The sequence below is a fragment of the Mytilus californianus genome, unplaced genomic scaffold (genome assembly GCF_021869535.1).
Source record: "Mytilus californianus isolate M0D057914Y unplaced genomic scaffold, xbMytCali1.0.p SCAF_10, whole genome shotgun sequence".
In the NCBI taxonomy this organism is placed as follows: domain Eukaryota; kingdom Metazoa; phylum Mollusca; class Bivalvia; order Mytilida; family Mytilidae; genus Mytilus; species Mytilus californianus.
Genome location: NW_026262582.1, coordinates 42,850,441 through 42,865,673, shown reverse-complemented (window position 1 = coordinate 42,865,673; position 15,233 = coordinate 42,850,441). Strand labels below are relative to the sequence as shown.

The 15,233-nt window shown below is 31.6% G+C and overlaps 2 protein-coding genes across 2 annotated transcripts in view; both read left to right on the top strand.

The window, feature by feature from the left end:
- The window catches only part of LOC127718169 (uncharacterized), a 29,788-nt gene extending 28,639 nt beyond the window's left edge, over positions 1-1,149 (top strand). The window contains exon 21 of the mRNA XM_052224136.1: positions 378-1,149. Coding sequence (XP_052080096.1) covers positions 378-623 — 246 coding nt within the window. The 3' untranslated portion in view covers positions 624-1,149. The remainder of the gene's footprint in view (positions 1-377) is intronic.
- The window catches only part of LOC127718168 (serine-rich adhesin for platelets-like), a 199,855-nt gene that overhangs the window by 128,211 nt on the left and 56,411 nt on the right, over positions 1-15,233 (top strand). The gene's annotated exons all lie outside the window — the stretch shown is intronic.

Below are 15,233 nucleotides of genomic sequence, written 5' to 3'. Positions count from 1 at the left end.
ATCTGATCGAATGCAACTGACATCCATTATCCTTTAATAACATATGAAATACCAATTGCAAAAAAAAGAAATGTTGGGTTTATGCTTATGAGACAGCTACTCATTGACACAGAAATAGTACAAACATCTGCATGAGTCCAATTTATGTGATAATTAAGAAGTGCACATTTGTTGTTAGTCCCAAAGTTTTAACTGAAGTACTTTCGATTGCTTATAATTCGATATACTAGTATTCGAAATTGAAGCATTTTGAATTATATTTTTCAAATATTTAAATCAAAATAATTTCAACCAATGACCTGACATTATTTTCTTCGTAAATGGAATATTTATTACATTTACAGTTCTTGATTGTTCTCTAACTTATCTATTTTCAGTCAAATGTAAATCGAGATGATCATGTTGATGGCTACACAAATCATGGAATGACCCTAGACAGTGTTCGGGAATCTCAGTCTTTCAAGGGATATGAAGGAAGAACATCAAATAGGCAGCCTTTAGATCCTTGTAGAATATCGTATGGGAAATCAAACAATACTCACCCAGCATGGTATCCATATTATAATGCACGAGATACGATGTCTGGTTTACGTGGACATTATAATGAAGGGTTTTATTCATAATGCCACATCTAAAGCTTACGACAAGAACTCATAGCAAACATACACATGATAAAGGAATATGATGTCCTAGCTGGTTAGGGTAACACGCGACCCACAGTTAAGTACCAGCCAACAAGTTTGTGATAGATTGGTGTGTTGCGTTAATAATATATGAATACCATGATTCATAGGTTATCTGATTCTAGATCATCTCAATAAAAGATAGACTCTCCAGGGTAATTGACAAGATCTTGAAGATTTGCAGTGAAAATTGCACATATGAACTATATAAAGAGCGAACAATAATCAAAACGAGATCTCAATTACCTGGATAACTAAGTTTGATATGTCTGTAATAAAACTTAGCATTTCGTATAAAAATTTAAACATTCTTTTTCAAATCGTAGGTCTTATAATCGCATATAAACATGTTTTACATTGATAAAATCATATTTCATATGTAAACTTTATAAAGAGTCGCAACGTCCAACAATTGTATCTAATTTTGAAATTAGAGGCAATAAAATCCTCACAAAAATTAAAAGAAAATTTGTATTTTTCCTTATGATTGACTCATTGTCGTGGCAACCATTCAAGACGTTCACTTTTCTTAATATATTATTGATCACTTAACGCGAAGTCAATTGGACAACACAACTGGTATAACTACTAGAGTAGGAACTGCTTTCCCTTTTGGGGCACATGATATCAACTCCCCTTTGAGAAGGTTTTTTTTTTTCAAACAAAAAAATAGCTCTTTTCCTTTATTTCTCCACGTTTTGTAGTGTTTCATAAGATATGGTTGCCTAGAGCATGTAGAGAGTGCTGGAAGTTAATTCTGCATGGGAGCATGACAACGACAGACGACTATATATATACCAAAACATACATCTCTAACATAACCAATCGATGCAGCTCAATGTGATCATTGATATTGAAACAATAAAATTTTGCTGTACTTTCCTTTAAAAAGTAAAATAACAAAAATACCGAACTTCAAGGAAAATTCAAAACGGAAAATCTCTTATACAGTGGCAAAATCAAAAGCTCAAACACATCAAATGAATGGGATACAACTGTCATATTCCTGACTTGGTACAGGCATTTCCTTGTGTAGAAATTGTATGACAGTCATATAGCATGCCATTATATTGACAACAACGTGTAAGCAAAACAAACAGACATAATAGGTAAAAATGTTAAAAATTTGGGAACAGCAGTCAACATTGTGTTATAATCTTAATTACTATAAAAACAAATAACTATTTGAACAAAAACAAAAACAAAAACAAAATGGCATATAGACACCCTATAGACAAAGTAAATAAGTAAAAGTGAAAGACAAGAATACAAAAATTACTATAGCACAATAACACAATGGCGGGATGTATAAATACCTAGCCACGCGAAAAGTGTATACAAAAAATCGATTAAACAGTAAAGGTTAAAATATACAAAGACAAATAAAGAAAATTAAAGAAAGAACACTATAACACGTGATTAAGATGATAAACAACGTCAGTACCTAGAATCTATACTTCAAGACCATCATTTATTAATTGTGAAGTTGATACGGAATATTTATCAACAAGGTCTTGGTATCTTTTGATGAACTTTTTTTTTAGAAAAAGGACGAGAAATTCTTTGACATAACCCTGGTTCATCAACTTTCTGTTCAGACACTGGTGACGTTTTACAAAGTCTGAGTTTCTGCTGCAAGCTCTTGAATACCGAATGAGTTGGGAAATGTATGTCCCATATGCAGGTGAAGTTGGTATATTACTGCTAAGATAGCAATCGCTGACTTACAGTAAAGTAAAAAAACAAATAAACAAAGAAATTTAGATGGGCAACAAATAATAAGATAATACCAAAGGTGCATTCAAAGACTACATAAAGTGCATTGCTCTACTAATGACACCCGTATTTGAAAAAAATATGAAATGGCAGTGAAAAATGCATCTTTTTATTACATTATTTCCTAAAAATCAAAAACGATGTCGTACATAAAAGGTTTACATGTTTCTGATTGATTGATAAATAAAAATACAATTAAACAATAAAATACACTTAACTGTAAAAGTATAAGTCGAACACAAACTGACAATGCCATGGCAAAAAATGAAAAACGATAAAAAGACACACAGTATAAAAACACAAAATAACATATACTACTTAAGACTGAGCAACAACAACCCCATCAACAACGGGAATGATATCAGGTGTTCCGGAAGGGTAATCATATCCTGAAAAGATATCTTAATAAAACAGATGTTAGGGGGTAATAAAAAGTTGAAGAAGACAGATTGTGTTTGGGATTGTTCTCAGCATTTTTAGTCCTTTCCCAACATTCGTTAACGGGAATGCTTGAATCTTCACAAATGCCATACTGTATTCGAACACATCACATCCACATATACTGGTAGACAGATATTAATATGTTTTTGTAATGTTATAAACCAGCTTTAATCATTACTGATGAAAGTTTATATAAATTCAACTTTTACAGTTGTGTTAATCATATGTATGTGTTCATTTATATTCCATTTCTACGAGTGTCTTTTAACATCAATATTGAAATGTGCCAACATTTTATTTATACTATATGCCTTATAAAGTGCATTTCCAAATATTTTATTATTGTTTCTTTACATTTGATAAGTATCATAATAAACCATTGCTTTAAATTTTCCCTGAAAATCGGGAATTGTACTCATACTCACGGTATGACAAAACCATGCTCCAACATCGTATTTCATAGAGTCGCATGTTATACGATTTGATGACGGAAGCTTATATTATATGCATGGACTATTTTTTTTTGTTATTTGGGAGATATTGAGAAAAAAAGTATAGCAAAAATACAGAACCCAAAGGCAAATTTAAGAAGGGGAAGTTCATAAGAACTGACAAAATCAAACGATATCACTCAACGGAACAAGTGAAAAACAACTGCCATATTCCTGACTCGGTACAACATTTTCCGAAGAAAATGGTGGGTTAAACCTGGTTTTATAGCTAGCTAAACTTCCCACTTGTATAACAGTTGTTTATAGTTTCGTTGTATTTACAATAAACTCATCATAGTCCAAATTGGGCGAGCAACCCAAACAGACATAATAATTTAATGTGACAATAGTTGGGATCCAGCAGCCAAAACTGTCTTAACATAAATTATAAACAGTAATAGGCACTTAAATTGTTTCCACGCGACCATTAACAATTTCCAATGAAGAATTGTGCAAAAAAGTCAACTTTTACTATTAAGTGACGATATTCCGAACCTCTCATGGTGCATTTGACTCTGCAAGTTTCGATATAAAACTGTTTATAGTTTTAAGTACGGGAACAATTTCTTCCAAAACTACCAATGCTGTTCAACATTATACAGATGTCATAAAATATGAGCTGCGTTGGTTAGAAATTGACCTTATGCAAATTAATATCAATACATCTGTTATCTTATTTCGGGTTGAAACAATCTCTATGCAAAGTCTGTAACTGTTTGAAAATTGAGTTGTTATAAGAACCCCACAAAACAGACCTAAATTCATCTTTTATTTCGTATTTAAATATTCCAAAATCAATCAGTCTTAGACATGAACATGTATATGTGCACTTGCATAAGGTCGATTTCTATGCGACGCAGCTCATTTGTTGTTTATTCAGTTTTCATCACAGTTAATGACATAACAAACTTTAAAACCACTTAATCATTCGAATTGTCGAAAACCCTGTTCTCTGTTGCTCGTAGAGTTGTTCAGTAACACATGAAATATAATTTCTTCTACGTTTTAATACTGATATTCTTTTGATCTGGTTTTACAACATCTGAAGTCATACCGTACAATGCAGTTTTCCATTAGCTAATGTAGCCATAATAAACGTTAAATAATTAATTAAAGACGCTTTTTACATAGATGAAAAACTATGTAAATACTTAGGTAGAACGCATGTGCGATAAAATGCCATGATGTTTCGTGAAAACATAAAAGATCTATGATCATAACGACAGTGCTGATTCCAGGCATCATTTTATAGTGTGTTTTTCTATGTTGTGATGTTATACTATTGTTTCAGAAAAGGGAGAAGGTTTGGTACCATTAAAACGTTTAATCCCGCTACAAATGTTTGCACTTGTCGTAAGTCGGGAATCTGATTACAGTAGTTGTCGTCTGTTTATGTAGTTCATACGTGTTTCTCGTTTCTCGTTCTTATATAGACTAGACCGTTGGTTTTTCCGTTTGAATAGTTTTACACTAGTAATTTTTTGGGGCCCTTTATAGCTTGCTGTTCGGTGTGAGCCAATGCTCCGTGTTGAAGGCCGTACCTTGACCTATAATGGTTTACTTTTATAAATTGTAACTTGGATGGAGAGTTGTCTCATTGGCACTCATACCACATCTTCCTATATCTATCAATATTTATTTATAATGACTAATATAAGTTGTTTTTATTTAAAACTAAAGTTATATTAACCTACGGAAAACTGAGCCTTCCGAAAAAAACATCACAATTCAGAAAGCAATTCAAAATGAAAAAAAAAAATTAATTGAATTGTGAAAATATAGCTTTGTTTTATCTTATTAATCACTACAATATGAATAGGTGACACGCTTACGGACATTACTACACTTCAATAGCTGGTATGAACAAGTGAGCTGGTGTGGCATACACGTTGTTATATAATATATATTTTCGATCAGTAACATCATGAAATCAAATCATAAAATCATAAAATCATAAAAAATTTTCAAAATTTGATGACTGAATGAAATGAAATTTGTTATTATATTTGCTATCATTAAATTACCTGTGTTTTTCAAATACGGGTTTTCAAAATCAAAGCATGATAAAAATTTTGAAACGGAAGTTTCTTCTTACATAAATAAATGCATCGTATATCAGGTATAATTCCATAGAAAATTGAGAAAGATTAAATTTTCATATTTCTATGAAAAATTCATCCGGGTGTTACAAAGAGTCTGAAAATACCAAAAGGAACATCAAAATTAAATTCAAAAGTCGAAGAAAAACCAACAAAGCTTTAACCATTGCAAAACAAAAGAGAGAAAGGACAAACAACAGTCTAGCAAAAAATACATGGAAAGCTGTAGATTGAGCAACTGGGGTTGACGTCTGATGCTCCGAAATGGTATGCAGATGTTTAAGCCGTCGTGATGCTCAGGTCAAGTACAAAATCGGTGATAATTGAGGAAAACAAGACGGGGTTGTGGCAATGTCAATTGAAACATATCCAGAGGCGGATTTAGAGGGAACAGGGGTCCTTCCCCCTTATGGAGCTTCATATATGAAAAATGAATAGACATTTTACAAGTATCACTCCAAACGTTGGCTTGCCAGGGGGCCTTTCTTTTTTCAAAATCCTTGATTCTAACCAGATATCTGTGGTCATCTGTAACATATATATTCCAGAAATGATGGTACAGAGATGACTTCATCTTTACCAATAAGAACCCTTGGACCAATAGTTGCATTGTAATCAGCAACAGTTTATCTAGGAAATCATTTTTTTTAGAAACTGATTTATAAATATTGCTTTAAAAATTGGAATACGTACTAGACAGTACAATTTACTCTAATAAAGAAGACATAACATAAAAGTGAAGGCTTTAACAGTATGGTATGATATACTTTTCATTGATCCTTTCAGTTTGTTAGATAACCTTGCCATTTACTTAAAATAAGAAATAATGCATGCAAGCTAAAGATTTGTTGGACATTTTCACATGGCCTGGTACGTTATATTTCAATTTTAAAAGACAAAGTTTAACATAATAAACGTTCGAAAAAAAAGTTCATAAACAGCAATGCAAAAACCGCTTAGATATTTGTTTTTCTTAAAAGTGCTTTCATTAGCACAATTGGATAATTTGATGAGGTAGACATTTTCGGCTAAAATGCATCATTTTATTCTAATCAACGGATACATGTTATAGGGAAATAAAGGTAAATATTAATCGATTCTCTGAGAACAATTGTTTTATCTGTAAATAAAAAAGTTCGGATATTTCTTCCCATTTCTGTCAAATACCAGAGACAGTTAATTTTGATTAATAAGATATAATAGTTTGATTAATTTGAATTGTCATATAGGTAAAGAAAAATAAAAACACGAATGCTATTTTTTTTAGGTCTTCAAACTGTATTGAATTTAATATAAAAATAAGGAGATGTGGTATTATTGCCAATGAGTTTAAGCGACTCTGGAAATTGATCCTTTCAATTTGTTTATTATAAGATAAATAAGCTTGCAGTTTACTTATTATAAGAAATAATTCATGCAAGTCAAAGGTTTGTTGGAAATTTTCACATGGCCTGGTACGTTTTATTTCAATTTTATCCAGAGCGTAAGCGAGTGATGACATTAACGAAAATAACGGCCTAGGCTATGTGAAAATAATAACAAATATATGGCTTGCATGAATTATATCTATTCTAAGAGGACAAATACGGTAATTTAAAAATCTGAAGCGGAGATAAATTTGCATGTGGCTGTTCTATTTTACCCTTGTAAGATAAAGCTAAATATTTCCTAAATAACTTTTCGAAAAAAATGTGTTTCAATCTTATAACTCTCAACCCGAACATATTGTTTTTGTTGGGTACTATTTACCGTCAAATCCACAATTGACATGTCGTAACTATGGAGTGAGTCACCATGTTGACCTGCTGGAATCCATAAAAGTGAGATAACGCAATAGACAAGAAAATAAAACAACACCTACCTAAAAACTCCATTTTAATGCAAATTAACGGTATGGCATAACGATCAGCTTTAGTGTTTCATTCGTATGACGTCATGTGTTTGAATGACGTTAATTTGCCAAGAGCTTTCATGTAATTTCCGGGATTTTGAATTGTTTTGATTTTGTACATCTCCCAAAGCTCTAATGCATTAATGTTTTGTGTTATGCATTGGAATAAGAATATTGGTTCTGTAGTTTTCTTTTAATTTCCATTTTAGTGCAGCAAAATTGACGTTTGTGTTTGCACATAGGTTACAATACATTAGGATTTAAGGGGAGTGAAAATGTAACTGCAATTAATATATACATCTCTTAGTCTGCGTGAAGTATAGACATGTCGAGAATTTTATCACGACGTTATTTACAAAGCGAATGAAGCATGTCATATTAGAAAACGATACAATACCACTTCCATTTAATTATCAATTATTTAGTTTTTAATCATTAGATACCTTGACTGACATTCCAATTGATAAAAATCGGCATCATTATACAGTTTTCCTCATTTTTGCGGACGCATTCTCTTTTAATTTAAACCTCATAAATTCGTATATGATATAATTATCAATTTCAAATATACATGTTATGTGTTTTCAAAATACCTCGTAAAAAAACGAAATGTATGATCTTGAAATACTAAATATGAAAATAATCAATACTTTTTTATACATTGTAAATGAATCCATCAACTTATCAGTGAAAATTACAAAATATAAACATATCAACTAAAAAAAAATTGTGTAAAACATTGCATTTGAGAGAATGTTCTTACTTTTCGCTAAAACATTTTTTTTTCTTGCAATTTTCAGTTTGTGGAGAGAAAAAAATTTTGAATGAAATTACTCCTACGTGCATTAGTTTTGTGTTTACGGGAAAGCTAAATAGATCTCTATGCTATTTTATCTGACTTTTACACAAATAAATTTCAGTTGGAGTGTAAAATTAACATTAAACAGATATTTTTTTAATAGTTTTGGTATACAGAAAAAAGCAACATAAGCGCCTCATTTGGTATTATTTCTTAGATGCAAGCAGAGCAAGTTGATTTGCAATTGCTATGAAAATAAATATTATGAAATTCATGTCCTATAAATTCCGTAAAAAGGATCTTCATATTGGTTCATAGTCTAAGAAATTTTGATGGCACATACATATTTTAATATTCAATAGTTTAATAATGCGCAGTGATTAGATATCTATGCAGATTTTTGTTTAATACCAACTTTATGTATGTGTTATATATGATATTATTTTGATATTGTTTTTGGTATCTGTATTATATAAGAAGGTTTACTTTTCTATTTTGCCCGCTCACCAGTTCACAATAGTTATAAAAGGTACAAGGATTATAATTTAATACGCCAGACGTGCGTTTCGTCTACATAAGACTCATCAGTGACGCGCAGATCAAAATAGTTATAAAGCCAAAAAAGTACAAAGTTGAAGAGCATTGAGGACCCAAAATTCCAAAACATTGTGCCAAATACGGCTAAGGTAATCTATCCCTGGGATAAGAAAATCCTTAGTTTGTCGAAAAAATCAAAGTTTTGTGAAAGGAAAGTTATAAAAATGACCAAATAATTGATATTCATGTCAACACCGAAGTGCTGACTACTGGGGTGGTGATACTTACAAACTGCTGCACAACCAAGTGACACATAAAAAAAAAGAATTTAGACAATAAGTGTATTCATTAGGTACAGCTTTCATTGTATTTACACATTTTTCTATTACACTTTTGCTTTATTTTATTTTTGTTGAAATCTTTTGTTTTATATTTGAATTCACTTCTTGGATTGATGGTTTCTGACTGCAATTATGAGACTTTTGCATCGTAGATTATATGTTTTGTTAAATATTTATATATATTTAAAAAAAACAATGAACACTCCCATAGGAAGTATTCCATTCAAATCTAGAAATGATAACCACTTGATTTGAATTTCCTAATCCGTCACAAAATGTCAACTATTTAACGATGTAATATTGATCGAAATACTATCATATAACTGTTTGTTTATAAGGAATATAAAACAGATACTAAATAATACATATTTTGTCTGGTAAAATCCCCTGACTAGTGAAAATTTTTTAAAGCATCATTTCAAATTGATCAATATCACTGTGATATTTATTTAATATCGTCAACTAGAATACATAGTAAACATACGGAGGGAGACAATACATCTAAGTTAGTGTACTTTTCGTGGTACTTCAATAGCAGCAAAATGTGTCGCCTGACATTCTCACTATTTATACTTTTTGCTTGGACTTTATGTGAAATAGTCGTAATAAAAAAACAAAACGACAGAATATACGGAGGTCATGTACTGTTTGAGGTATCTATGCCAATGTGGTCATTGTGTGCCCAATTTTGCTCTAGAGTACAAGCATGCAAATCTATTAACTTCATAGCATCGAACAAAACTTGCCAAATAAATGATGAGGAACCAGGGGAAATTAACAGTGAACTTCTTGATAGTGTTGGTAATAGTTTTATAGCGGCGTCGACTTTTCCACAGGTAAATAGATTGAAGTAAACTTGAAGTTCTCTAGCTTACTTTTCGCCAAATATTTGAAACCAATACTTCATCTAAGATGTTTGATCTTAATTTTTAAATCTCCATACAGGAGCTTCCCAAGAACAATAAGCAAAAACTGGCAATCACCTTTTACTTCACTTATAATGATGATATCAATTTCACTTTAAAATTGAAGGTTAGGTGACTAAAGGGATTGCTTTTCCTCCATTGAATTTGAAATGATTGATGACACAGATACAGTCAAGTCTGCTTCATATCTAAAGTTATATTGTTGGTTGACAACTTGACGCTACAACAAAAGTCAAAAGTGATGAACCATGAGGACACTTTCCACTTCTGTGTATAGTTATTAAGTAAATTTTCTTTCCCAGCGTTTTTTTTCCGATTTCGTTGAATAAAACTGTCGCGAATATATCATGCATACTCGATGCATAGGGAAAGGACCCTAAGTGACTAAATACCACCAGGAAACACGAATTTAAAAAAAAACGTAGCAAATTAATATTCAGTTGACAAATCGTTAAAAGACGGGGGGAAAATTCCCGATTTATATTTACTAGGCAACACGAACCCCACAAAAAACTGGGGGTGATCTCAGGTGCTCCGGAAGGGTAAGTAGATCCTGCTCCACATGTGGCACCCGTCGTGTTGCTTATGTTATTACAAATCCGGTAAAAAGTCAAATTATGATTATTGAGTTTCACTTGGTATCGTCTCCCTCTTTTTATTCCGTTATTCGGCACACCTCGCAGATTTAAAATGTATAGTAGCTGAATCTTCCGTTGTTTGTTGATTGTTTATATAATATAAATATAAACATAAATATGAATGTGTGAACACATGTTGATTGTGATGTAAAACTTTTAGATTATATGAAATTGTACGGTTTCGCGGTTAACTTAAAAATTTACATATGACATTGCGATCGGGATATGCTGTCCTGTCGTCACATATTCTTGTTCCTGATTGTTTTACTAAAGAAAGTCTTTTTTTCTTCGGACAGCACATGACACGTTACACAGTCCACGGAACCCACAAAGGATGTTTCAATGAATTGTAATGGTCGATTGGTTCCATTGCTGCTGGTGATATGCATTTTATCATACAAAAGGCGAAAGATACAAACCAATCTTAAAAGTCATTAGTCGAAAACAAACTTAAAATGCAATAACAAAAAACAAAAAAATACAAGAAAATCTACAAAACACAACATAAAAAACTTAAAACAAGTCATGAACATTACAGATTCATTAGAGGCATCATTGATCATGTTGATGTCGGACAAATGTTTTCAGCGCCTTCATATAAAGTGTATTAATACAAATTTCTTTTATTAGTCAAGCAAGATTATTGGCATTATATATTGTACTTTTTTCTCACATAAGATTAAATAATATTTTTCCATACAGTTTTGCTTTATTATGCCTCATCCTGGTGTTGTCAATTAGTTAAGCGTATAAAGAAAATAATCTGACACACCAATACATTGATGCCTTTGTAATAGAAACAACAGACAGTTTGTCAGCAATATAGATAAATTATAAAGAAACAGAGGAGGATAAAGTTCCAATTTGATAGGGTTCGTGGTGCTGAGTCTTTACCTTTCTTTGTAAAAAATGAAAACATCACGTTATAAATGTCATGCGTCCGTAGCTTTTGTCTGGATTAACTTCATCGGGAGCGCTAAAAGCCGAATATTTAAAAGCAAAGGATGTATAAGAACTTAAACAGTTAAAGAGCTATATGACGAAAAAGAACCTAAAAAAATTACAAATTTAAATGAACATTACACTTAATTTTACTCGAAATAAAGGAATATATCTCGCTCCTGCATATTTCTGATTCCGTATCTTGATTTGGATATACTTTAGGCGCTTTTAGGTTTTAAAAGCTCTTCAACATTTGTTTTAGCTTTTCGATTTTCAAGTATTTTAGACATCATTAAACATTTGTTGAAAAGACATACAATGTTGATATGAGCATCTGATACAGTAGCATTGGTACTGTTTATATTATTTAAAAATCCCATGAGTCCAAAACAACGTTCTGGATTTACCTTTATCAGGAACGATCAAACTCAAACATTGGAAAGTCACGAATGTAAAAATACGTAAACATGTTTGGAGCTTAATAACCAAAAAACCTACAACAAATAGCCTAATTCATATATGTTCAAAATTTCCCCGATGAAGCTAAAACATTAGATTCTTGGTATATTCTCAATTCGTTAACGAGGTTTACTAGAATTTAGTGTTATAAATCATGTAAGCAAAAGCAGTGTTTTGTATACTGTTGTTTGTCTTGTCGTTTTTCTAGTTTTTTTGTAATGATGTTGTCAATTTCCATGCGATTTGTGACTTTTGAATGTCCAATTGATATATTTTGCCCATTACCGGCATTGGTTTCCTTTGTTATTGTTGATATTGAAAGTCATTCAATTTATGCCATGCATTTCACAAACCTATCTTTGTTCCATTTTGCCAAGTTGCCGTTGATTCGTTCTTAGACGGACTTAAACTATAATATGTGATTGTCAATTTTTATTTATCAAATCATGAAATTGTTTTTTTTCTAACTTAGGACTCAGGCAAAAATGAAAGCAGACAGTTGGACTTTAGTCTCGAACGTCTCTCACTAGTGAATGAATTTTAATCTTAAAAGTTCATTTTGATCTTAACATCATCTGAAAAATTTATTCTAAAAAAACATTAAATCTTAATAGGAGTTCAAATAATTTTTATGTTTTATCCAAAACGGTAAATTAAGTACAGTTTATACATTTTGTTTGCAGTCAATCCAATACTGTTAAGGAGAATTTCAGACAATTCAGTGTGCTATTATTTTATACTAAGTACTACTGAACAGACTTGAAATAAACTGACCATATCTTAGTTGACTGCAAGAAAATTGCAATCACATAACTGCTACACACTACTGAACGGGTAGCTAGCCTAGCTGCTTAATAAATCTAGATAGCCAAAAAAATTCGTAGTATCTAGAGAATCCGAAATGGAGTCAGAAGGTTATTACTCATGACATAATTTTCATAGGCTAGCTACGTAGCATGTCGTTCAACATAGATATATATCTAACTCATAGCGAATATACTAGCTGCTAGGATATTGAATTCAACCAAGATAAAGTAGATGTGTCTATAATTTATTGAACGAATAAAAAACATACTAATGTATTGTTCATTCTATTAAAAGCTGTTTTGAGCAAAAGAGTCGTTATTCGTTATTTATCTATGTTTCTTGATGACACATGTGCCGTTGACACCGTAATTGATGCCATTCTTTTGTTTTAATATTTTTCATTATGTGTCAACAGTAGTATACAAGATTTCAAAATCGTTTGATTCTATTCTGAATAAACAAACATAAAACACCAAATTGAATGTGTTCCCATAAAATAACGAACCGACCTCGTTGACAGGATAAGTCACTCCCCTTTTGCATTAGTCACCTGTGTATAACATATATAGTTGGAGCATGAACATGCATAACGTATAAATTGAGTAGAACTATGCATAAAGGATACAACAAATAAAGTTAAGTCTACATTTTATCTTGACTAAAATCTAGAAATTGACAATGAGAGTCAGCTGAGAACCAAACTTGAAACAATTTCAGCTTGACATTTTAAACTTTCCATCACTACGTAACAACATCCCAGGAGCGCATTCATATGGAGTTTATAAATCCTAGTACTACAATATTCCAGAGATTCGTTAAATATCAAGAGTTTATTGATAAAGGATAACTGCTTACAAGGAAGCTGTTTGACCAATGCTTCCTAGTGGTGAAGTTGATATCATCCCTTCGTAATTTAAAGGACGCCCCCACGAGTTGGTTGGTCGTCATGGAATATCTCTGTCACAGAAAACAACGGGTATGTTCCAAAGGTCGTAAACTCATTTCTGTCCTCTTTTCCTTAATTGTCACATCACCGAATTTGTACTAACATAAGTAACACGACGAGTGCAGCATGTGGATCAGGATCTGATTACCCTTCTCGATGACGTGAAGCTGAGATCACACTCATGTTTTTGGCGGTGTTTTTATTGATCAGTGTTTAGTTTTAAGGAACTGCTTTGTAGATAGACTGTTGGTTTTCTTTTGGTCGTTTTGGCCTTTGTTACCAATGAGTTGTCAATTTGTCTTCGACTTATGAGTGTTTAACGTCCCTTCGGTATCTTCGGCCTCTTTTTTGTAAAACGTGAGTCATAAATTCAAAAATAGAACACATAGTTTTATTGCAAAGAAAACTTTTGATAATTTCTTTATAATGATACAGAGAGATAATGTGTAAATATGCTATAGATACCGAAACATTAGTACAAATAAAGGAGTGAACATTTCAGACTGAAGTAATTTTGTCCTATCATTATTCAGAAACTAGCTGGTTTGTGCAAAGGTCATGACTGTGAGCTCAGTGAAGTGTGTGTACCAACAAAAACAACTTATTCATGCATTCCATTGATTGTTCAATTTACAGAAAAAAGAATACGTAAGTTTTATAACTCCAAGTATATCACAATTATTGAAAGTTGCGTAAATATAGACCATCAATTTAGTTTTTCTCCGAAGCTAGATCAATATTTCGAGTTGTGTTGTATCATATTAACCGATTAATGTATTGCACTTTTGCATATTCAAGCTTTGTCGTATTAATCGATACAAGTTTCACCGATATATGAACACGATTATAATCCGCTGGTTGCAACTTAAAACCAGTCATTTTCTTTTATCGTTTTTATTTTGGGGCACGTTGCTGTCTTGTTTTGATTGGAATTAAATTTTGCATTGCTCCCTTTGTTTCGTGTCTTGTTTTGCTGTCAGTCAACTACGTTTTCTTGCAATAACACGTTCTAGCAATTTAAGGAGAAAGGTATAATTATAGAGCATAATCAAGGTTATTACAGTTTACTGGAATATTCACTTAATTAATCTGGAGTCATATCAAAACTTTTTTAAACAGTAATTCATTGATTGTTTACACTAATGAAATTTAGAAAAATTATGAAATTGAATGTATTATAAATTGTTGTTTAACATGAAATCCTTTTTAAGTTTTAAATTCAACTTTTCAAAGTATTCATCAACCGATTAAAATTAAGTCTTTCAAGGTTTTTTGTCGTTAGAGGTATAAACTATAATGTATACGGATAGTTTAGAATTATTATTATATGGATAGGTTTGAATTATTGAAAGTTACTTTAGTACTTTTTGCCTCTCTTTTTTTATAACTGTACCAACCATTTACGCGCCTTATAATTGATTTGTTGTTCATCTTTGTCATTGTTTCCTCATTCATGT